The sequence below is a fragment of the Mauremys mutica genome, chromosome 1, assembly GCF_020497125.1.
Source record: "Mauremys mutica isolate MM-2020 ecotype Southern chromosome 1, ASM2049712v1, whole genome shotgun sequence".
NCBI lineage: Eukaryota > Metazoa > Chordata > Testudines > Geoemydidae > Mauremys > Mauremys mutica.
Genome location: NC_059072.1, coordinates 92,410,306 through 92,436,206, shown reverse-complemented (window position 1 = coordinate 92,436,206; position 25,901 = coordinate 92,410,306). Strand labels below are relative to the sequence as shown.

The following is a 25,901-nucleotide window of genomic DNA, read 5'->3' as shown; positions in this document are numbered from 1 at the left end:
TAGGAATGTACTCATTAGTTTACAACCAGCTCGCAGAGTCCCCCCCCTTCCCCCCCACCACAGCGATACAACAAACCACAACAAAAGACCTAGGATGCAGAAGCGGAAATAGTCAACCTCCCAATCTTCAACATCTCAGCCCTCAACCTCAAAGCACCAGTTTTGAAGCCTTGGTCAAGACCCTGAGCAACCACTCCTTATAATAGCTGCAACACACAGACCCTTCCACAGCCCTTTGGATATTGCCTAGCTTTCTTCCTCTAGAACTGGGAAAACATCGCTTCTGACAAATGGGTCTTGGAGATCATTTCCAAGGGTTACTTAATCCACTTCTACCTCCCTCCCTTCTACCTACCTTCTCTCCGCATCCCTCTTCAGGGATCTTTCTCACGAGACTCATGTCAGGAAATAGCAGGTGATCTGTACCTCGGGGCAGTAAAACCTGTCCCTGTTCACCTCCAAGGCAAAGGCTTTTATTCCAAATATTTCCTGATCCCCAAGAGAAAAGGAGGTTGGAGACCCATATTAGATCAAAGAGCACTAAACAGATATGTGAAGGCACAAAGATTCAAGATGATCACACTAGCAGCACTTATTCCATCTCTAGAGCAGGGAGATTGGTTCTCTGCCCTTGATGTACAGTATGCCTATTTCTACATCTCAATCCTACTGTCCCACAGAAGATTCCTTCGATTTACCTATGGGCTGGACCACTACCAGTACAGATCCACTTCCATTCAGTCTCTCATTGGCACCCAAAATATTCTCCAAGGTCCTCTGTCATAGCAGCACATCTATGAACATTGGATATTGTAATCTACCCATATCTGGATGACTGCCTTCTCATTCCTTCAAAGATGCCCTACGAGTCACCCAAAGGACATTTTTGCACAACTTGGTCTACAACTCAATACCCAGAAATTGGCCTTGACTCCAGTAAAGCCTTTGGAGTTTACAGGGGTTGAACTCGATGCAGTTTAAGGACGAGCATTCCTCCTGCTGCACAGATTCAACACTCTGACCAGTCTCCTAGAGACAGTTCAGGCCAGCCCACAAATGACAGCCAGAAATTGCCTTCATTTTCTCAGGCACATGGTGTCATGCATATTTTTGACATCTCATGCCCAATTACATATGAGGTATCTATAGACATGGCGCAGATATGTTTAGAATCCAAACAAGGACAGGCTCAACAAGCTGCTGTCAATACCCTCTGGGGTGAAACACTCCCTGGAATGGTGGAAAGATCCACCCAATGTATGTGCAAGGATCACATTCACACAACCACCAGCAGCACTGATTCTAACAGCAGATGCCTCTCTGATAGGCTGGGGACCCCCTAAACAATCACAGAGTTCAGGGCAAATGGTCCCCATGGAAGCTGTACTCTATCAACCGTAGGCTTGTGCACACCTTCTCCCACTCATCAGGGATACTCATTCGAATATTGTCATAACTATAAAGGGAAGGGAACAGCCCTCCTGTGTACAATACTATAAAATCCCTCCTGGACAGAGACACCAAAATCCTTTTACCTGTAAAGGGTTAAGAAGCTCAGGTAACCTGGCTGACACCTGACCCAAAGGACCAATAAGGGGACAAGATACTTTCAAATTTTGGTGGGGGGAAGGCTTTTGTTTGTGTGCGCTTTGTTTTGGGGTTGTTTGCTCTTGGGACTAAGAGGGACCAGACATCAATCCATGCTCTCCAAATCTTTCTGAACCAGTCTCTCTCATATTTCAAACTTGTAAGTAACAGCCAGGCAAGGCGTGTTGGTTTTATCTTTGTTTTCTCAACTTGTAAATGTTCCTTTTTGCTAAGAGGATTTACCTCTGTTTGCTTTGAACTTAAGACTAGAGGGGGTTCCTCTGGGCTCTATGAATCTGATTACCCTGTAAAGTTATTTTCCATCCTAATTTTACAGATATGATTTTTACCTGTCTTTCTTTAATTAAAAGCTGTCTTTTTAAGAACCTGATTGATTTTTCCTTGTTTTAAGATCCAAGGGGATTGGATCTGGACTCACCAGGAATTGGTGGGGGAAAGGACAGGGGATGGTTAAATTCTCCTTGTGTTAAGATCCAAGGGGTTGGATGGGTGTTAAGACTATCCAGGGAAGGGAGCTAGTATTTGGGAGTGGTGGCAGCAAAACCAGATCTAAGCTGGTAATTCAGTTTAGGAGTTCACATGCAGGTCCTCATATCTGTACTCTAAAGTCCAGAGTGGGGAAGAAACCTTGACAAATATCATAACAGACAAGATAGTGTGCATGACTTACCTAAATTGCCAGGCGGATGCCAGATCACCCTACTTTTGCACAGAAGCACTAAAACTCTGGAACTGATGAATCCACTACAGTGTATTTCTATCAGTCGCTTGCCTGCCAGGGGTACAAAATATAACAGTAGTCAGTCTCAGCGGTAATTTTTCTCACAACCATGAATGGGAAATGAACCCAAACAGTGCTCCACAATATTCGGTCATGGAGAACCCCAACAATACAATTGTTTGCTACTTACCAGAACAAGAAATGTCTCCACTCTGCTTCAGAGCCAGATTTGGGAAATAGTCTCTAGGTGATGCTTTCTTTCTTCAGTGGGTCAGAGAACTGCTATACGCCTTTTCTTCATTCCCTCTGATATCAAAGGTCCTATTAAAATTAAGGTGGGAAAAAGCAAGCGTTATACTGATTGCCCCCAACTGACCGAGACAAGAGTGTTACCCATATGTGACACAGCTAGCAATGTGTCCTCCAATTCCTCTTCAACCCATTCCTCACCTACACTCCCAAAATGACTGACACATCCATCCCCCCAATTCACAGATCCTTCGGCTCCAGGCTTGGCTGCTTCATTGTTCCAACACACCAAGAGCTGCTGCTCTGAGGACCTGAAAAGTGTTATTACTCAGTAGGAAATTAATGACTTGTTGCACTTACCTGCAAACGTGGAAATTATTCCAAATTTGGTGCAATTCCAAACAAGTTGCTCAGACAGCTTCCTCCCTCCCTTTGACCCTAGACTATATACTAGTTCTCAGAAGGGGCTGGTCTCTCACTCAAAGTACATCTCATGGCCATGACAGTCTTCCACCAGAGGGTGGATAGCTATTCAATATTTGCCCATCCAACAACACACAGATTTCCTCAAGGGCGTTGGAAACCACCTCCTCACACCAGAAGCCCAGTTCCAACATGGGACCCTAACTAGACCACCCTTTGAACCTTGTTCTCTTCTACACCTGCCAATTAAGACAACATTTCTAGTGGTCATCACCTCAGCATGATGAATAGGGGAAATAAGTGTTGATGGTGCACCCACTCTTCATGGTTGTCTTTAAAGAAAGACAAAATCACTTTAAGGCCTCATCCAAAGTTTCTACCCAAGGTGGCCTGGTCCTTCCACATGAGCTAGCTCATTCATCTCACCAACTTTTTCTCAAAGTCGCATAGTGACAACAGGGAGGCAATACTACATATATTTGATGTTAGGAGAGCCATAACATTTTATTTTGACAGGTTAAAAGGGCTTTAGGGAATCTTCTGAACTCTTCCTCTCAAATGTGGACAGATCCAAGGGCTCCACAATCACCTCAAAGGCTCTCCAAATGGGGTTTTGAACTGCATTAACTATTGTTGTCATGCTCATAACCTGCTACCTCAATCAGAAATTCGCACACAGTCCATGATATCACTTTCCAGCTCGGCTGCATTTATTAAAGATGTTCCCGTCTCAGAAATCTGTAGGATAGAAACTTGGGCTTCTGCTCATACTTTTCCGGAACACTATGCAATTACTCAAGACTCCGCTTCTGATGCCATCTTCAGCTCCACAGTATTATCAATAATCGATTCCACTCTGAAGCCCCAGCTCTCCATTGGTGGGAGGAGGGGAACGGGAATGCTGTGAAGTCACCTACTGTGCGGCACCTGTAGGGACAGTATGCAAAGAAGAGGAAGTTACTTACCTTGTGCAGTAACTATGGTTCCTTGAGATGTCCCCCTATGGGTGCTTCATGACTCACCCTCATCCCGTCTACTTCAGAGTTCTCGACAAGGGGCTCTGCGGTAGAGAAGGAACTGAGGGTGGGTTGCCTACACAGGGCTAAATTAGCCTCTAGGCAGAGCATGAAGGAGGGAGATCACATGTGTAGGCCGAACGGACGCTGCTACCTAAAATCTCCTGTCAGAGGCATAGGGGCACAGATACATCTACAGTTGAGCATCCATAGAGAGAGATACATCTCAGAGAACTATTGTTACAGCACAAGGTGAGTAACTTCCTCTTTTCTAATACTAGCCAGAGAAGTTGTCCAGAAAGGATTCTCTGCAAGACAGTGAAGGTCTTCTGGCATGGGGCCTATCTTCACCTGGGAGAAAGGATTAAGAATTTCTTTTCAGTCTGGTCCAGTATCACTTCCAATAGATTTCAGCTCCATTTTCCTTGGGATGATAGAAATTCTGGACTGGTCCATCTGTAACCTCTCCATGTGCAAAACAGATTCCAGGATAGAGACCAGCTCTTCTTCTGAATCAAAAATTAGCTCTGAGATTTATGTTCCACGATATCAGGGAGCTTTATATTTTCAGTGTGTTCCAGCTAACAACTTATGTTTTGCATTCTGGAACAACCATAAGATATTCAGGTAATGACCTTTGGTTTGGAATCCTCTCGTTTCGTGTTCAGACAGTTTATTTCTGGTAGACAGCCATGGACGAGAGGATTCAGATCTACCATTGTCTGGACAATTTGATGAAGGTGCAGTCATACAAGGTCACACTTGCCAAACTGCTCATTTTGTTTTTAAAACGTGGGATTTGCAATGAACCGTCAAAGCTGCCATATCTCAGTAACTCTAAACCTGTGAGCTCTCTGCATACCCACTCTGAGCCTCTTAATATTTCCCAAGGAAAAGCTTTATAAAAATCAAGTCCTCCTCAGGCTGTTCCTCAAGCACTCTCCAGGCATCAACAGACCGATGACTTCAGCTGGTCAGCATGGGGGTGTGTTTTATGTAAACTGTTCCATGGACAGTACTTCATCTTCACCTCTTCAGAACTTCTGAACACTGGGTCTCTACTACATAAGAATATCTACCACCACTTGACAGTCCCTTCAGATGTTTGATGGGTCCTTCGTTGGTGGTGATCACGTCACCTCTTCCAGGGCAAACCTATGACAATTCTGGGAGCAGTTCATATGACTATCACTGCAAGCCTGTTGTGGTGACTGGCTCATATGGGACTCTGTGGCTCAGGATGAGTGATCCAAAGGTTTCTCCTCCACATTACATCATGTGTTAAAGACTGCACAACTTTACATAGTTATCTAAAATGATGGAAGAAAGAGAATATTTAGAAGGGAATATTTAAATAGCCAGACAGGTTATTCTTCTCCTCACTCACACAATAGATCCTTGCAGTATGGGAACCTACTCCTGAATGAATGTAATACACAGAACAGGCTCCAAAGAAGGTAGTAGCAACTGTCCAAATCCCAAGGCAGGCCTGTAATTGTCTCAAAGCACTAAATTAATTGCCAACATACATATCATGAGCTATATTTAAGAAAAAAAAAACAAAACCAAAAACCAGGATCACTCTGTATCTCTCTGCTCTTCTGACTGGAGAGGAACCACTTATTGTTATGCTCTTTGTTTCAAGAGGGATATATGCTCTTTGTACCAGAAGCAGACTGCCTCAAAAGATCATCAGAGTGGAGCCTCCAATTAGATATTCTTGGAAAGACAGAAATGGACCTATTTGCCTTTAAAACGAAGATTCTCTGCTACTTTGTCAGATAGAGACCTAGGGGCCAAGATGGAGGCTCTTTCTAATGTGACTCCCCCCCAGTCTCCTGTATTCCTACCACATAGTTTATATTATCACAGGGATCAGTTTGCACCCCAAACCAGACAAATGTTAGCTAGCTTCCAAATATTTGGCAAGTATCTAAAGAGAGCTACTTGGATGATATCACACTAACGTCAATTAAAAAGTTGTCAAATCTTTTCTAAGATTTGGGTGAGGTTTAGATACTGGTGAAGAGACCATTAATTATTTATCGCTGTCAAAAGTGAATTATGTCCTAGAATTCATTTGGAGAGGTCTAACTTGGGTGTATGAAGGCTGCTATGTTGTATGAGACCACATCTTCACTTTAAGTATTCTCTGTGCATCTGGCAAGAAGAATGTCTTTGCATCTGGGCTCTATGATGCATCCTCTGCAAAAGACCATTACATAACCCTGAAATCTTACTTACCTCCTACCTATTGCTCTTGTGGTACACTTGATTGAAAGCTGGAGAGAGATGTCTTGTACTTGCAGTCCATCCAGGTGGACTTTCTGGTGGTGGTGGTGGTCACAACTGCCAGATAGGTGTCAGTCAGGAGCCCCCTTAGTCTTGGTATTGGGTATATATGAAACAGAAGAGGTTTCTGATTGAACCACTATTTATCCCCCAAAATATCAAAAAAACATATCCTTGTGTCTCAAACCTTCACACTGAGGAAAATTTTTGGTATATGCTGGACTTATGGGGCTACCAGAGTCTACATTGAACTAAACTAGAGCCTCTAAATCATCTATTAAAATTGAGATGGAGAACTTCAGAGACTTAAAGGTTTTTACTAATACGTTAAACCTTAGAATCTGTTTCTTTAATACTGTTGTGATGTCATGGGCAGAAGTCGTATGCTTATGATCAAGTGCATTATAGCCACATTCATCCATATTTCACCAAATTCTACAAAGTAAACATTCATTCCTCAGCTGATGGGATCTTTGGGTGTTAATTGAGTGAATAGGAAAATGTTATCTGCTTACCTAGAAATGTCCTTCAGGTAATATCACTGTATCTAGACAGAGGATCATTCCTGCTTAAAATGAATACCAGTTTTTATTCCATTACTTCTAAAGATCCATCCCATGCATGGCAGTAGGTGAAACTATTAACTAGTGTGAGGTTTTTGTATTAAAAGGTTGGCTTTTCTAAGAGTTTGGTAAACTTATCTTGCCTGGTAGAAGTTTGTCTCAAGTGGCAGGTTTTCAGTAAGAGAGCCACTCCCCTTCTGCCTCTTGGTCGACCTCCTCCTCGCCCTGGCTCAAAAGGCCATCCACGCGACCAGGGAGAGGAGGTTGGCCGACGGAGACTCCTGCGACTGTGGGGCTTGTTTCCGGTCCCTCGTCCGCTCACGTCTCCGGGCGGAGTTCCTCTGGGCGGCGTCCGCTGGCTCCCTTGACGCCTTCGGGGAGCAGTGGGCGCTGTCCGGGGTTCTCTGCTCGGTGTCCCCATCAGGCTCCCTCCTTATGACCCTTTGACCTCACTCCTGTCCCTGTTCTTTTATTAGTTGTCCCCCGCATTTAGTGGGTTTCCGTGGCCCTGTGGATCCTCCCCTTAGGCTGGGGGGGAGATCCGTTAGCATGGGGCGGGCTTCCGCCCGCCCCCTCTCCCGGTAACCCAATAGTACAAGTCTGGTTCTGACCTAGAGATTGCATGCTGGCTGAAGAACCACTGTAATGGATCACTAAAAGCTATTACTTGAAGAAAAGAAGCCTTTAGATAAGCACAGGTAATCTCAGGGCAGTAATTAAGTTGAGAAGCAGGTTGCTTTCACTCTGCAGCTTGAGAAAGCTCTGAACAGCAGAAGCAGCCACTGCAGTTATTCACTCTAGGAAGAGGACCCAAGAACAGCCTAGGAGAATGGTAATGGAGGAGACACAAAGCTGTCACAGCTGCCAATAAGCTCTTTTATTGAGTGGGGAAACAGAACAGCCAAAGGAGATTGAGTGGCTTTAAATTGACTAAATACCTGTTAATCAGAGGCCAGTATATATAATGGAGTTTCCAAATAATGTGTGTCCAGAATAATAGTATTCTGATACATATTTCAGCATCCTCTTTCCCAAGTGCTACGGGATGGAAGGATGTTAACATCTCACCTGGATAATGGTGAAAACTTTTTTTTTATGCTGACCTTTATTGTATTTTTAGTCTTCCTGCTGTTACATTCCTGGAAAACATTTCCAAATTGTCTGAGAAAAAAGATTTAAAAAAAATGAAAATGGTAAGATGGATACTTGGAGTTACAAGGATGAACTGTGTTAGAATGAACCAAGGTTAGAAGGCAGTACCAGTTATAGAAAAGCTGAGGAAATTCAGGCTTAAATTGTTTGTCCATGCAAAAAATCAGATATATAGGAAACGGTATGTTAAACTTAAAACTGGAGCTAGATAATCAAATCCTTTTGTAGGACATTCAACTGCATGGTTTTGAGGAACAGACTGGAATGGAGGTCTCCAAGAGTTGAACCCATATAGATGGGACTAAGGCTAGAAGAAAAGAGAAGAATAAGAGATTTGTGTGGATAGGAGGAAACCAAAGGAGGAATGGAATATAGGGGAAGGACACAGTATAGGGAAAGAAATTGGAGGAAGTGAAGGAAGGGAAAGGGCTGGTGGACACAATGTCCTCTATACTTCATGGGACTGTTGACCTAAATTCTGAGGCAGGTGTCCTGGATACTGAGGCACACCCAGTGCAGCAGATTGGAAATTCTCTGGCATCTTTCTGATGTGCTAAAAACAGGATTTTATTGAATTAAATATATAAATGAGTAATGCATCTGCTACAGTGATAGATATCTAACAAGAACATCCATGGTGATGGTAGAGTAAGGACGTTAAAACCTAGAAAAACTGCTTTGAAAAGGATATAAATTTTCATGCGGGGTAGGAGGAAACGTCGTATGGGCAGATTTCATAACTTCATACTGCCTGCAGGGTACCATGCTACACCTTCCTCTCAAACATCTGGGACTGGCTAGTTTCATACAGGGTACTGGACTACCTGGATCACAGGTCTGATTCGGTATGGCATTTCCTGTATGTCTTTGATATTTAATGAAATTTTATACTGCCTCTTGGTTTTGTATTGAAAGTATACAATTGTATTGTAGAAGGTGTTTGGTGTGCAGGGGACTGGGGCTGGAAGCTTTAACAGATGGGTAGGAATTATTTGGGTTAAGCTCTATTCATGAAAATAGTGGTGGTATCGCTTGCACTGGTGCAGCCATGCAGGTGGTTGACCACTGATTGCTGTAATTGGAGCAAATAAAGGGCTGGTCTACATGGAGACTTGGTGCATAGCAAGCCAGGGTGTAAATCTACAGCATACTAGCCAGCCATGCACTAGCTGGCGTTATGGACCCTGCTACCATTCACTAAAAGTTCCTTAGTGTACTTTGATATACTGATAGCAGTATGTCAAAGTGCATTCTAGAGCTTCCAGTGTGTGGTAGCAGGGTTCACATAGGAGGCTACTGTGGGCACCTATGTTGCCACTCACTAAGTCTGTGTAGACAATCCTTCACTGTAGATGAGATCTTAGTAAGTTTAAAGTTTATCTTTCTCTTCACTGGGCTCACAACAGTGCTAGCTGCAACTGGATATAACATGGTTATTGCTAGCAAGACTCTAGCAATGTTTCCAGGACAGGTTTTCTTTTCCAAGAACTCTGCTAGCCAAACCTGCTATAGACTTGTGTTTTTGTATTTCCTCACCCGCAGAACAATGTTATGAAAGAATATGGTCTGGAAAACAGTGATAGAACATGAACTGCTCTGTAAAAATGCTTGTGACTAGCTCAGTTATGTCAGAGTGGAGTGAGGCCGTGTTTGATTAACTTCTAACTGGGAACGATGTTGTGGTTAAGGCACTGTACTGGAACTTGAGGTGTCTGGGTCTGTTCCTGGCTCTCCTACTGTTTACCTTCATGACCATAGGCAAATCATCTAAGCTCTCTATTATGCCTGAGTTCTCCATCTGTAAAATTAGGGTGCTTTTTTACCACACACAGATGCAAGGATACAGTAGTCATTTGTGAAGTGCTCTACTACTATATAGTGATGAGCACCCTAATAAGAAATAATTAAAGGAAAGATAACCCTGAGTGATAAACTTGCTGGACTAAATGCTTTACAATGAAAATATTGCAACAGTTCTAACCAGACTAGCATAGGTGTCAACTAGTTCTGTAGAACTCTTAAAGAAGACAGCATAATCAGTGTGTTTAGTCTTGCTATGATAAGGGTATGAAGGTACATAAGGTGGTTTGGAGGAGGAACAGGCAGCATGTGTTAGGGCCTCATGTAGCAGACGACTTTTGGTTCCTGGCTCTTTATGTGCCAGCTAGTCTCTTCTTGTAGTATGCTGTATGAAATAGTAAGCTAAGTAAAATTAAATGGAAACACATCTTCCTAACTAAACCTAGTATAACTTTTTTTAAACTTCTTAATTCCTAGATGGGAATGATGAGCAATCCCAGTCCTTATGGCTCACCGTACAGCCAGAACACTGGGCAGCAAATTGGAGCCAGTGGACTTGGTCCCCAGATGCAGAATAAGACTGGGCTACCAAACAGCTTACCCCAGTTTCCAATGGACAAGAAGCCAGTTCCCGGGACAGGAATGCCTAACATGGTAGGTAGAATTATAGGTTCCACTTTCAAATGGTAGCAGATCAAGTATGGGCTTCTTGCAATATTCTGCTTGTGGTACTCTTGGATTTTATAGCTGTCAAATACCGTGTGCATTCTCTTTGTCCCCTTGTGTCATAGGCATGCATGGAGGAGGGTCTAGCTCTCACTATGAAAGATAGAGCCGGGAAAGGAGGAAGAGAGTGAGTGGTGTCATAGTGCAATCTCTTTATCATGAAAGTTGAACTTACAAATGTAGAATTATGTACAAAAAAACCTTCATTCAAAAATAAAACAATATAAAACTTAATCCCTACTAGTCCACTCTTTCCTACTTCAACCAATCTCTCAGACAAACAATTTGGTTACAATTTGCAGGAGGTAATGCTGCGAGCTTCTTGTTTATAATGTCACCTGAAAGTAAATACAGGCATTCATATGGCACTGTTGTAGCTGGTGTTGCAAGATATTTACATGCCAGATGTGCTAAAGATTCGTATGTCCCTTCATGTTTCAACCACCATTCCAGAGGACGTGCGTCCATGTTGATGAGGGGTTCTGCTCAATAACAATCCAAAGCATAGTGGACCGATGCATGTTCATTTTCATCATCTGAGTCAGATGCTACGAGCAGAAGGTTGATTTTCTTTTTTGGTGGTTCGGGTTCTGTAGTTTCCCCATCAGTCTTGCTCTTTTAAGACATCTGAAATCATGCTCCACATCTTGTCCCCCTCAGATTTTAGACAGCACTTCAGATTCTTAAACCTTGGGTCGAGTGCTGTAGCTATTTTTAGAAATCTCACGTTGGTACCTTCTTTGACAGCAGATTTGACAAAAACGCAAAGTATTCTTAAAATGAACATGTGCTAGGTCATCATCCAGGCCTGATATAACATGAAATATATGGCAGAATGCAGGTAAAACAGAGACAAGGAGTTCAGTCACAAATTTAATTAATGCATTGTGTTTTTAATGAGCATCATCCGCATGGAAGTGTCATCTGGAATGGTGGCTGAAGCATGAAGGGGCATACGAATGTTTAGCGTATCTGGCACGTAAATACCTCGCAGCACAGGCTACGAAAGTGCCATGCGAACACCTGTTCTCACTTTCAGGTTACATTGTAAATAAGAAGCAGGCAGCAGTATCTCACGTAAATGTAAACAAACTTGTTTGTCTTAGTGATTGGCTGAACAAGAAGTAGGACTGAGTGGACTTGTAGGCTCCAAAGTTTTACATTGTTTTGTTTGAGTGTAGTTATGTTAACAAATAAATAAATACAAATCTACATTTGTAAGTTACGCTTTCACGATAGAGATTGCGCTACGGTACTTGTATGAGGTGAATTGAAAAATACTATTGCTTGTTTTTTACAGTGCAAATGTAATCAGAAATATAAAGTGAGCACTGTACACTTTGTATTCTGTGTTGTAATTGAAATAATATTTGAAAATCTAAAACATCCAAAATATTTAATACATTTCAATTGGTATTCTATTGTTTATCAGTGCGATTAATCACAATTTTTTAAATCACGATTAATTTTTTGAGTTAATCACATGAGTTAACTGCAGTTAATTGACAGCACTAATAAACACCTTTTTCTTACTACAGTCGAACCCATTTATCTCGACCTCGGTTAACTTGCCAATCGTATTAAGTCGACGTTTTAGAAGTGGAACCGCCAAATTCTCTCTTTGTCTTAGCATTTTCTCATCGGTTATGTCGGTTCTTTTATATCGCCGTACCCTAATATCTCGAGCACAAAAGAGGGCCAAATTTGCCACTTAACGTCCGTTATCTCGATCCCCATGACCAATCGCCGGCTTTTGAAAATGTTAGTTATCGATGCCACTTCACCATCTCACTACCGTATTTTCGCGTATATAAGACGCGTCTTATACAAAGTTTTACGTACCCCTCACCCAGGGTGCGTCTTATATATTAGTATATACAGTAAATAAAAATGATCGTACTTGGTTCACTGCGCATGTGCTGAGTTCACGTAGCACGTGATCACGGTCCGTATGGTCGTTCACTCCCATGCCAGTTCACTCACTCTTGTTGATCTTGTCTGAAGGATAACATGCTGTAGCTAGTCTGTTTATTTTTTCCCTTCTAAAAATGTCTGGAGGTGTTAAGAGAAAACTGGACAATCAGTCAATAGAGAAAAAGTATGAAATCATACTGCAGCTAGAAAAAGGAACAAAACCGGCAGACCTTAGTCGTCAGCATGGCATTCCAGCAAACACCATTTCAGGATGGAAAAAGAAGGCCGACGTGATAAAGCAAACTCCCGCTCTACGTTATAGGAAAGTCCAAGAATCCCAGATGCTTTAAGCAGACCAAAGTTCTCCAATGTGATTACGATGGCCAGCCAAGCGCCTGGATCACAGGAGATCTATTCAGTGCATGGGTGAAAAAGTGGGACAGGAAGTTCCAAGCAGAGAAAAGGAAGGTGGCACTGATCATGGACAACTGTAGAGCTCATCCGGATGTTCCTGGTCTCAAGGCCATTAAGATCTTTTACCTCCCACCTAACACAACCAGTAAGCTCCAACCAATGGACCAGGGGATAATCCAAGTGCTTAAGGTGTACTACAGGAAAATGTTGATGCGCCAATACCTGCTCCATGATGAAAAGAAGGCACAGTACACCCCTTCCCTTCTAGATGCAATGAACTTCCTGAGATCAGCCTGGAATGACGTGAAGAAGGAAACAATCTCAAACTGCTGGATGCACTGCGTCATTCAGGATATTTCCGATGATGAGTTTCAGGCACAGTGCCGTGCAGCCACAGAAGAACTCGCGGAAGTGGCGGGAAAATCAAGCCTTACAGATGCTATCTTGGAAGAGGAGGCACAGGAGTTAGCCATCACTGTCGAGGAATTCCGAGATTACATAGAAATCGACACAGACGTCGTTACTGATGGCGTGATCACCGATGAAGACATTGTATCAAGTGTGCAGTCAGCACAGGCAAGCACATCTGCATGTGGCAATGACAAAGAAGATGAAGAAGATGCGGACGAAGATTTGGAACCAATTCCCTCAGCTGGTGAGGTGGTAGAAATGCTACAGAAAATTCGACGGTATGGTTCTTTTGTAGGAGATGAAACTGTTTTAGACAGCATAAATAATATTGAAGCATTTGTTTTCAAGCAGACTGTTAAAGGCAAAAAGCAACAAAGCATTTTAGACTTTGTAAAGAAACCATAGTAACCACGTGTACGATACTTTTCAGAGCTGTGTCAGTGACATGACTCGCGAATTTAATTTTGACACTGGTTAGCTTTTTGTAAAAACGAACTACACCCCGCACGTTTTTTGTGATTTTGTGAGCGATCTTTGTGTTTGCAATGTTGGAGAATATAATAAAGGTTTGTATCGAGAATCGACGGTGGTTTGTATTGTATACTGGTAAATCTCTGCTGTTGGTGCACATATGCCTTTTGTTGTTAGCAAACATGTATGTACATTTTTATAGCATGCCGATCGCTTCATCAAACAAATCGCGGCAACGCTGTTGTGTAAAAAAACCTCCAAAAACACGTGCATGTACATTCTCATTTATTAACGCACATCATGTACATAAAGAAATTTCAAGCACATGTTAATATATTGCCGCCATATTGGTTTTCGTTTATCTCGATCATCGGTTATCTCGACGCTTTTTGGCAAACCCCTAGGCCGGCAACATAACCGGGTTCAACTGTATTATGAACATTACTTGTTTCTAATAGGTTCATCCTTAAAAAGAAGAGAGATTTCTCCTTCCTCTTAAGCATCAGAAGCTAGGCTTTCATTTTAGCAGATGTTTGTGATCCAAAAGCCACTTCGAATAGCTGTCTATAATTAAATTGGGGATATTAAAGCACTCTGAATTCAGTTTTCACTGATCTTATTTATATAGTGCTCATGCAGAGGCCCTAGGGGTGCTACACAACAATTTAAATCCAATGCAATAAAAAATTTGCCATTTAAAAAACAGGAACGGGAGAATCCTATACAGGCACTGAAATTACTGAAAAAAGTTCTGGAAGGAGCGTCTGCTGATTCTTTTGAAAAATGGGAAGGGTGAATGGAGTGGATGTCTTAGTGATACAACGGATGGGTGGCCAACCTGAGTCTGAGAAGGAGCCAAAATTTACCAATGTACATTGCCAAAGAGCCACAGTAATACGTCAGCAGCCCCCCATCAGCTCCCCCACCCCACTCCCAGTGCCTCCCACCCACTGGCATCCCCGCCAATCAGCACCTCCCCCTCCCTCCCCGCGCCTCCCGATCAGCTGTTTGTGGCATGGGGGGGGGGGGGGGGGAAGGGAGAGTAAAGGCACTACGAGCTCGGGGTGGGGGGCAGGAAGGGGTGGTCTGGGGGTAGGGCCTGTGGCAGAGCCAGGGGTTGAGCAGTGAACACCCCCTGGCACATTGGAAAGTTGGCTCCTGTAGCTCCAGCCCCGGAGTCAGTGCCTATACAAGGAGCCGCATATTATCTTTTGAAAAGCTGCATGTGGCTCTGGAGCCAAAGGTTGGCCACCCTTGAGTAGTGTACCAGAACAACAAAAGTGTGGTGATTGATTACCTGTCAAAATAAGCAACAAGAAAAGGGTCCTTATGGTGTCCTGGTCCATGATTAGGGCTGCCTGGAACTACAGTAATATAAATAATATGAGGTCCTACAGTCTTTCAGAACTCTAAAAACCAACAGGACTATCTTAATCAGCTTGTCACTAACAGGCAGGCAGGTCTTATTCCTTAAGCAACAGTGTTGCTGCATTCTGTAAGTGAAGAGCCCTGCTAAAAGTCCTACTAGGAGAAAATTATAGTCGCTAAACTTTTTGACTTGGGAATACATTGATGTTGCAAAAGTTGTTACAGGATAAGTCAAAGTGTGGCTGGTACAAATTTAGTGGAAAAACACTTTTTTGTACTATATCTGATAGTTTTCCCTGGAAAGAATGTCCAGTATAATGCCAGAGTTCTAGCATCATTCTATTTAACATATCTCCTCAAAGATGGAGAGGAGAACGGGAGGCACCAAAGAAGAGGATATCCTTGTACTGACTACCATTATCTAGTATCAAACTTTCAGTCTTCAGAGGTTGAGGAGGAGATAACATTAATTGCTTTGGACATAAGTATTGACCAAGCACATCTCCAAAGCAGATATTGATCAAACAGGATCCAAGAGTCGAAATACATGTGATTTGTTTGGCATACTCATGATACTCCACCTCACGTTTAGAGGTTTTCTCAATAAGAAGCCTTATGTATATGTTGAGTATGGATGAAATAGGATAAAGTCCTGAACACTGTATTGCAGGCTATTCTGAAGAACGATTGTTCATCACAAAGTAATTCCAGTCCTTTACTCATACATCCAGAGAGTAGTTCCATACGCACCATTGTAGACATAGTTTCTGAAGCAATCTCTTGTACTCACAGAATCCTTGGAAAGGTCCCGCATGACCACTATAGCCAGGTAACCCAAATGTCAAAACATCAAGAAGTTGTGCTAGTCAGGGTCATGAACAACCTCATCTTCAGAAAGCTTCAGTTCAGACTCAAACCTGCTTAAGATGACTTATGCATCCAGGTGCACCTAGAACCAATCAAACACCACCTTCCAATTCTCCTGCTTAAAACGGAAAGGTTACAAACAAGCCAGTAAATGGCAGCACGTGAGCATTAAGACTTAATGGTGCCCTTAACCTCGCTCTCCTCCTTTTGCGGAAGGAGGATGTTGATAAAGCTATTCAAAGCAACTAAAGAAAGCATGGGGACAAGATCAGACAGATAGTGAATCTCAGAAGATCCCAGAAAATCTTCAGTCCTCGTCAGAGATTACGTCAAATTAGAAATACAGTCCATCAGAAGCCTCAGGTTTTCACATTGAAAAGGCACCAAGAACAGCCTCGAGCCCCACAACGAACTCATCACAGGTCATTTGAAGGAAATACTAAATGGAACAACACAATCTAGGCTAATTATACTGTGCATTACCTGGAAGTTGTGTGGCATCTCCGGTAGAGAACAGATAAAAGCTTTCTGTTCTGTATGCCTGCATGAAATCTTTGTGACCAGGCAACTTCCCAACCATCTTCTCTCCAGTTCGACTCTGTTGCTTTCAAAGGTGGCGGACTTTTTTGTTAGTACCTCTTTAAATAATGGTACAAGTGCTACAGGAGTTCTCTCCGTTAGATTTATCGTGCATTTAAACAGGTGCACCCACAGCTCTTTCTAATGTTTTAAAAATGAAGTTTAGATCTAGTCATATTTAATGAGACCTTAAATAGTGTGGCCTCACAAGTCAATCTGAAAGTGTGTGTGAATTGAAGTGGCCTTAATCTCTTCATATAGAGAAGGTAGAAAAAAAGGAAAGGGGGGGCGTGAGGGAGGAGGAAAGTGGCTGAAAGTACTGTTAGCAACAAGTTTCAATACCAGCTTGCCACAGTGTTAATAAATATTTAATTCTGGTAATCAATGGTTAAAGGTAGGTGCAAAATTGTATTCATGATCTGTTTTAGCAGATGTGATTTTGTGTATAATCTAGCTAATCAGAGAACTGACCCTTTTTTAAAAGGGTCTTGATTTTAATTTGTTTGTCTTCATCACTTCCCTCAAGGGCCAGCAGCAGGCTCCTCAAGTTCAGCAAGCTGGGATGGTGCCAGCTGCTCCCCAGGGAATGGGGTCAGGTGCACCTACAGCAGACCCAGAAAAACGCAAACTCATTCAACAGCAGCTCGTTCTCCTCTTACATGCTCACAAGTGCCAGCGGCGGGAACAGGCAAATGGCGAGGTGCGACAATGCAACCTTCCTCATTGCCGTACGATGAAGAATGTCCTCAACCACATGACACACTGCCAGGCTGGCAAATCCTGCCAGGGTAAGTAGAGAGTGAGCATGTGAGTGTGCTTACAAGAATAAATATAGGATTGGACAGGACTCCATGAAGGAGATGATGCAGAATTTTTCTCACTTATAGATACTGGGGAATTTAGATTATAAAAGGATTTTGACAACAGGATGCCTCCATGATCACATCTGCATGCTAAGAAAAGAAAGGGTTAAGCACCTTTTGTGATGCAGAAGGCATAGCCACTCAAGTTTTACCCCCATTCTGAAATACAGTAAAACCTACCAAGAGTGATTGCTCATGAGAATTAGCAAAGGTAGTTGCTTTTAAGAGGTCTCTTTTCAAAGGTTTGCACACCAGAGAGCAGTGGTGTTCCATGGCCTCTGCAAGTAGCCACTTGTGACAGGTGGTCTCTCTTCAGAGTTGGTCTCTAAGTCAGGTTTTACTGTAACTGCAGTATCTATTAACAATGGCCTGCGGCCATTTGACCTCTGGCCATGATATTGTCTGATCTCACATAGTAGAGGGTCAACTTTGACAGTACTTGGTTTGGAAACTGCCGAGGGAAATCCCAGTGCAGCAGTAGCTGGTGTTGGGGGTTCAGAGGGGAGAGTGCTATATATTGAATCATTAAGCATCCAGTGCCTCATATGCATGTTTGGATACTGGTGCTGGAAGTGTACTGTATTTAGGATGACTAATAAAAATTGAGGTTCTGACCACTTCTTTTAATAAAAGACCTCCAATGGTTGTTTCCTAGAGAGTAAAGATATTTGTCTCCATGTTCTGCCCAGCTTCCAGTATGGATAACTATTGTCTGACCTAAAATTCTTCCCGCAGTTTTAGCTAGATTCAGTGTTCTTTACTTGTCTCTTGTGACTGTTTGTAGGATTTCTATTTGCTGGTGAACTGCCTTAGTCAACTTAGAGACATCTGTATTTCAGTGGTGGCAGAGTGATCACTGTGTATGCAATCTGTAAAGCACTTAGGGATGTCTCAGGAAGAAAGCGGGCTATATAAACATAAGCCATCAAGGAATACACTTTTTTATATACCCGTTTTGGCAGTGGAGCTGTTGTCCTTCATGTTGTAGTTAATGAGTCAAAATGGAACCCATGTTTTGTGGATACCTTGTAGTCTTGTTTTAACTTATTTACAGTTCTACACAGTTCAGCTTAAGTTCTGCAGTAAGTCTTAGATAAACACTCTCTTGAATTTTTTTCTCACTGAAAGTATGAATTAACACCTAGGAAAATGGATGATTTGGGATTGGTTTAATGACACTGAAGCCTCTTGTCTCTAGTCTGTACTGACCTGGGAGAAAGTTGAAACAGTGACAGTTGTTGCAAATTTCTGGCTATTCATTGGCTTTTGTACAGTTAGTTGATGGAAAAGAGACAGGATCAAACAGTTTGTAGTGGCTAGTGGGCAAGTGTACACTCTTCTGACACCTATACCTCATTTGGGGATGCAGACAAGGACAGCGAGCAAACATGAAAAATTCCCTCTGCCCCAAAAACTGGTTCCTTCAGATGAAGCATGGGGCAGTTTGGCTAAGAGCACTTGGTGTGTGTGTGGGTGTAAGTTTGCTTAGATTTCCGATTGCTATTCTGGAAATTCTCACCTGTACTAAATTCAAATTTAAAGGAAAAATGAGTAAGGAGAGCAGGGTGGCATATATAAACCTAATGGAAAAGACCTTAACTTTTGTTTAACAACAAAACTGAACTGTAAGACCTCTTGATTATTATCTTCTGCTAAGAAAATACTCTAAATCCTGCCCTGATAAGAGGTTAGACCAGATGTCTTAATAAATCTCTGCCATCTCTAATTAAGAGATTTTGTGCTATTATACTTCATAGAGCCATGGCTTGATGGTTGTGTGTGCGCGCGCACGTGAGAGAGAAGCATGTGGAGAACTAAAAATGTAAAATTATCTTTTAAAAATGTTTTTGTTCCTCTTCCCTTTCCTAGTGGCACACTGCGCATCTTCACGACAAATCATCTCGCACTGGAAGAATTGTACAAGACATGACTGTCCTGTGTGTTTGCCTCTCAAAAATGCTGGGGACAAAAGAAACCAACAATGTAAGCCTCATGTGGTCTTTTGCATACTAGATTAACCATAAAATGTCATGTTTAGCATTAGATCTGTGTTACTGTAAGCCCCTAAGAGTATGGATCAGAGCAGAGCTGCAGTATCGTCCAGGATCTAACGTGAGGATAAGGATTTTCATGTTGCTTTGGAAGGATATTCCCCCTTTCTCTAGTTAGTACCCAATATAATGTTGAAAGACCCCTTAGATCGCTTAATTTAGCTCTTTTTAGCTGGAGAGAGGAGGCCAGCATGATGCTGAGCCTAAGGGCTGGTAGTTCTGAGAGAAGAAGTGTTGGGCATGTCCACTTCCATCCTTGTCAAAAGTGTGAAACTGGGGTTTGCACACTAAAGATTAAAAAGTGGTGTGTTCTAAGAACTTTTGCCTGCTCAGATCAATATGAAAGTTATTAAATGATATTAGTTATATTTATGGCAGGTTATATACTACTTGAATTCAAAGTCCAATTTTGGAATTCTTAAAATTTTTGGTTTATAAATGCCCTGATAACAGCACACTATATGTGTAGTTAGAGCAAAAGATTTGTAGGGTTTACCACGTACTCTTCTGACTTTCAGCTAAGGTTGAATGAAAGTAATTCCTGCCTCTTACCTGACCAGCCTCTCTTCTTCCCATTCTAAGATGACACGTTTGTCATGTGAAGAATATCCTACATAAACTCTTTTCTTTTTATCCTGGCAGCTTCTGCATTATGTCCTAGCATGCTCCCCCATCCTTCTCCTAGTGTTTCTTGCCCGAAATTTTTCTTGCTGCCTGACTACCTTGTTCCTGTCTAAATATCCCAATGCTTCTGTTTCCCAGTATTCCCTCCAGGAAGAAAACCCCAAACCATTCTCCTTGCTATTTTGTGCTTTTCTCACAACTGGTCCTCCAGGCTGTTTACCTCTATTCCAGTGGTTCCCAAACTTTAACAACCCATGAACCCCTTTCACTAAAATGTCAAGTCTCGCAAACCCCGTCCTAAAAATGAATGTTTCCAGGGGTTTTCTCCTTTACCTGAGTATAAATTATAAAAAGCAGTGATCTTAGAAATATAACATTTGTTTTTGTCATGCTTATTACACATTATTTATGATAAATAATAATTAATCATTACAATATTTTTATTATTAAAACTCTTCCAAGATCTCACTTTCATAGCTTGTGTCACTTTAAATAAGCCTGTTATAAGACAAGACTCCTATATTTCATCAAGGAGTATCAGATGTGAAACAGCATGAAGGTATTTAAGAAGCCAACTCAGAGTTCCTCCTACACAAGCATTCAGGTCTTGAGCAGTCCAGGCAAACAATGCATGTTACAACAAAGCTTAAACTTGTTCTTCATAATAATTTTGAAAACAATACTAGCTGCCTATTTAATTTTAAAAACAGCAAAAAATATCCACCTCCCTTTCCATTTCATATAAGGAGTCTTGAAGTTTAAATCTCCTCAGTGTGATAGATATGCTTGCTTTGATCTACTTCGCTCTTGGAAGTCCAGGGGCTCCAGGCTGCTGGCCCCATGCTACCCAGGGTCCCTAGGGACAGCTCTGTCTGCCATTCGGGATTTTTTTCCCGAGAATCCCCTGGGGTTCTCACGAACCCCAGTTTGGGAACCACTGCTCTATTCTGAAACTATATATCAAGAGAGAGAAATAAACAACTCCATGACCAATCTGAAGGACTCTGCTCCTTGGGCCTTTAACGTCTGATTATGTGCTGCTTGAGCTTTAAAATGTTTAAAGCAAACTGACATGTCCTATACATTTAATAATAATGTACATTTACTGTTCCCAGTTCATAGTGAAAGTAGTACGTTGTGGTAGGATAAAATTTCTCAAACTTCTCATTGTGGACTCTTGACCAGGGTGCTAATGTAACTGCTCTTGTAAGGGTATATTTTGGTCATACCTACCACTGAAATTTTGTGCACTTTTACCTTTTTCTTTGGTCTCCATTTCTGACATTTTTGTTAATATAGTATCTGTCTTTTCCAGCATTACTGGGGGGAGCTGCCGCAGGACTTGCAAATACTGGCTCTGTTGGGGTAGGGCAACAGACTACGCCCTCTATAAACACTACCAGTCAGATTGACCCCAGCTCCATTGAGCGGGCCTATGCAGCCCTTGGACTGACCTATCAAGGCAACCAGATGCAGACGCAATCCCAGGCTCAAGTGAAGAATCAGCAGCAAGGGCAGTCACCCCAGGGTCTGCGCCCTATGAACCCCATGAGTAAGTTGACACTCAAGTATTAAAATATAAGCTGTATACAGCTATCTTCTGTGCTTTGTCTAATGCATGCTTCATATGAAGGAAATCTTGAAGCATTTTCATAAGTATTTTTGTTTCCGAACTGCTTTGTGTATATTCACACCTTGCACCACACTGGAATGCAGGTATGACTTCATGATCAGATGCGGATTGAAGCATTTTACGGCATTGTCATTTGTTTTGTAGTGTTTGCTTAAAAATTTGAAAGAGCTAAATAGGGAATTGCTGTCCTCAACTCATTGTTTAGATGCTTAGAATCATTCTCTGTCTCTATGTTGCTTATTTTAGAACCATCAAAGAGTACTTAGAGGTCTTACCTGGTATCTGAACTACTCAAGGAGTCAAACTGGAACTGGAGAACCAGTTTGAACGAGTATTTTTACTTGAACCAGAACCAAACCTGAACCATAATTTTGTCCTACCCCCTGAACTGAAACTGAACTGGGAAAAAAAAAGTTGGGGTTACTGCTTAAAATTAATTTTCAGCAATTTTAAGTTCAGTATTTTAAAAAACTTATGATCTTATTTTCATTATAAAACAAGACAAAATAACAAGCATGTGATTGCTACCAGAAAGGCGTGTCCCAGTATAATGGGAAGGGTAATAGGAAGAGACCAGCCCAGAAGAGTAGTAAAGGAGAGGGGGAGCAGGGAGCCCCAGAGGGAGATGAGCTTTCTCTCCTGAGACTCCCCTCTGGGAAGAGAAGAGGTGGAATGTTCCCTCATCCCAAAAGTTAACAGTAACTCTCTAAGCCCAGGGAAAAAGGTAATGGCTCCCCAACTCTTCTCCCTCTTAGGCCTCCTGCCACTCATCCCCCAACACCTGGGGCTCCTCCTTCCAGTTGCCCCAAACTCAGAGTGCTCTTTCATTTACGACTTTAAAAAAAAAATACATAGCTGTGTATCTTTAAAACACTTCAGAATAAAACCTTTTAAATGCGACACACTGAGATGATGAGATTCTCATGTGGCCCTGTAGCAGTCCATGTGCATTCATGCTTGCATTAAGTGCAAATACACAAAAGTAAAATATTTGTTCCATGCCACTCCAGTGTGACTACTCTTGGCAAAAAGATGGTGCATTTGAATAACCTCATTTAACCAAAAAAAAATCTAATGCAAATTAAATGGATGCTTTGAGATTAGCATAGCCATTCTTTGGTTGTTTTTACCCAGGTGAAAAGCCCAGAATAAGCAAATTTTATTGTTTTCTGTGAAGTAACCTATGTGGTGCATTTAAAGTTCAGTTGGTGAACATCAAGGGCTTCCCAACCTATTCCGATTGATATGGCTTTCCTCGTGTCTCTAGACTATTTTCTGGAGAATATTTTCCTATTCTCTAGTCATAGGAGAAGTGTGTGCTAGAGCTAAATCCCGTTTCCAAGGACAGTTGCTCTCTGAAGTTTCTGGAGAGCCTGCTGAGATTCATGTTGTTCTTTATTATTATTATTATTATTATTATTATTATTATTATTATTATTATTATTATTAGGTTAGTGGAGAGAAATTAGACTGCACTACCTCAGAGTGTGTCTCCTTTTATCCTCAAATTCTCTTCATTTTAGCCAATCTGTGCTATTGTCATCTCTGAATATGAAGACTGTAGATAACACCAAAGGACACAGTTCTGCCCTGAATTAGTGTTGATTTTCCTCAACCTTGGTCTGCTCTTATTCTCATGCTTGGCCTTGCTGTTGGCATACAATATAGCTTCATCAGAACAAACCTTTTTTTTCTCATGCTTGTTTCTATAAATGCAAAATGCTGCTGTAGTTTGCAGATGGCTGATGGATACTTTACTTGACTTTGAAGGTAGCCTGCAAGAGTGTCTCCCCTTTTTTCCAGTTTTGGTTATTATGCTGGGAGAATCAAGCCTGAATGACTAATCTCATGTTCTCCTAGAAGAAACTGAAACCTGAACAGTTGAGAGGAAGAGATTTTTAGACAGACAATAAAACTCATCATTTTATAATACCTGTTTGACTCAGATTCCCATCGGACTTTTGAAAGGAAAGCTCCTTGTGGAAGTTTTGAGTACCACAACCCCTTTAGATGAGAGCTTTCTTCAGTTCTCCGATTCTAAAAGAGAAAAAAAATCTTCCAACAAACCAAAATATTTTGAAGTAAAACAACCAACCATAAAACCTTAAACTTTCAAACCTTTGTACATCATGAAGATGAAACTCCTCTCTTCCCCTCCTCCACTAGTATCTTGAAAACTTGTGAATGATTTTTGCTATTGTCCAGTTATTCTGCCACAGTCGGTAAAGAATAGCGTTTATGAAGACTAGCCAGTTGGAGCTGATCAAGATGGGGGAGTAATCCTTATCTAGATTGTGCTTGATGGGTAAAATGGTAAACTTCTGAAAATCTCCTCCCTTGGTGGTGTCAAGAGGTACAATTTCAAAGCTCTTATTGAGAAATTGGCCCATTGAATCCTCTTCAAACCAGTTGTCATTAATTTGTTCACCCATGTCCCTCTCAAGCACACCTACATTTGTAGGAATACACCATTCATAGTAATAGCATCATTTTTAAAGAGCCAGCACTATGATGGGAGCCTGATTGGTCGTGGGACTCCAACTTTATGTATTCCTTTGTGAATGTCATCCTTCTTTAGATACTTATTAGCCTCTCAAATTAGGGATTGTCAGTTTCTGGTATTCTTTCTTCTCCCAACCATAACTTATGAGCAGCCCGACATGCCATCTGAATAGCTTTGCAAGTTAACATGGAATTTTTACTGACTTAGCCACTCATTGAGGTAAATACTGATGTTCATGTAGATTTGTCAGATAGGTTTGACCTCCCCTCAAATGCTGTGCTCAGTTTTGTCAGAGAAATAGCCTTCTAAAGACCCATTCTATTTCTACTAACAAATTCAGGCCTTGGCATGAGCGACGGCAGGTGAGGAATTGAGAAATTTAAAATTTTGCTTTTTACTTGGAGAGAAATGATGGCAGTAAATAAGAAGGCCCAGTGAGCACTCCTGTTAACCAAATGCCTTTCTGTTCTGGGTAAAGGGTGAAGTTAAAGGCAACAACAGTAAAACCAAGAAGGAATTTTCATTGTGTGAAGAGACTTCTGTAGGTCAAAGACATAGCACAGGAATAACTTTACAGTGGAAAATAAAGCTGCCAGGGCTGGGAATCTTTGAAATTTCCTTAAATCAGCAGGATCACTGATTCTCTTTTATTGCAGGCTTCCTCATTTCCTGGATTTTCCCCACATAATCCCATATTTGGAACTCTCTAGTGAAGAACATTGAGACAGATCAAAATAGGATTACACAAGTGATTAAAACTGGTATCTGCAACTAAATGTTAGAAAAATTACAACCTTCAGGCTTCAGGGCTGATCACCGTCTGAGATTAGAAAGAAATGTCCTTTTTCCATGCTGTAGTATTTTACTATTACAGAAATGTTTAACTGAACCCTTCCTCTGACAGCACTAGCTCTTGTCAAACAGTATACCAATGTAGATGGACCATGGCTTTCTTTGTTATGGAGGTTTGTGTTTTATAACTCTCTCCTGTCTTAGATCTGCCATTATCACCAGATGAATTGTCCATGGAATTGTAGTTTATCTGAATAGCAGAGTTTAGTCTTGGGACTGACACACAACACACTGTATAAATTAGTGGAGGGAGTGTGGCTAAAATAGCAAACAAGATGGTTGCTAACTCCAGCTCTGCAATGAAGGGCAGAGTAAAAGAAAACAATTTAAGAAGATAAAAAGAACAAAGCCAGTCTGAATCAACAGTTCTGTGCCCTAAATATGAATAAGCATCCATGGAGCTAGTTTTGGAAAGAGAAAAAGGGTGAAGAGAGTTGGCCAGATCCCAGTCCCAGAGAGCAGCTTTTGAGGGAGAAAATCCAGCAAAAGAATCCAGTGCTATCAGCCTGCAGAACTTATTTAAAAAAAAATTGTACTAGTGTGGCTGGGGGAGGAAGTGTGGCAGTGGCCATTTTGGAAAGGGGGAGCGTGGTGGCAACCATCTTGGGGGAGAGGCACAGTAGGCAAGGAGGAAGGATGTTCTAGATATCTGGGAAGGGAAAGGAATCCTCCAATACAAAGATCTGTCCCCCCAGAACAAAGACATGTCCATGAAAGAGTATCTCCACTTCCAGCAAACAGACTGTGGAGGTGGGTAGCGAAGCCCCAGTCACAAAGGGTGACCTGATGGACCTGCTATTA

The 25,901-nt window shown here is 41.8% G+C and overlaps 1 protein-coding gene across 5 annotated transcripts in view; it reads left to right on the top strand.

The window, feature by feature from the left end:
- The window catches only part of EP300 (E1A binding protein p300), a 174,819-nt gene that overhangs the window by 36,459 nt on the left and 112,459 nt on the right, over nt 1–25,901 (top strand). For all 5 annotated transcript variants that reach the window (XM_044984360.1, XM_044984354.1, XM_044984346.1 and 2 more), the window contains exons 3-6: nt 10,302–10,478; nt 17,101–17,362; nt 19,307–19,420; nt 21,428–21,664. In XM_044984360.1, the coding sequence (XP_044840295.1) occupies nt 10,302–10,478; nt 17,101–17,362; nt 19,307–19,420; nt 21,428–21,664 (790 nt within the window). The remainder of the gene's footprint in view (nt 1–10,301; nt 10,479–17,100; nt 17,363–19,306; nt 19,421–21,427; nt 21,665–25,901) is intronic.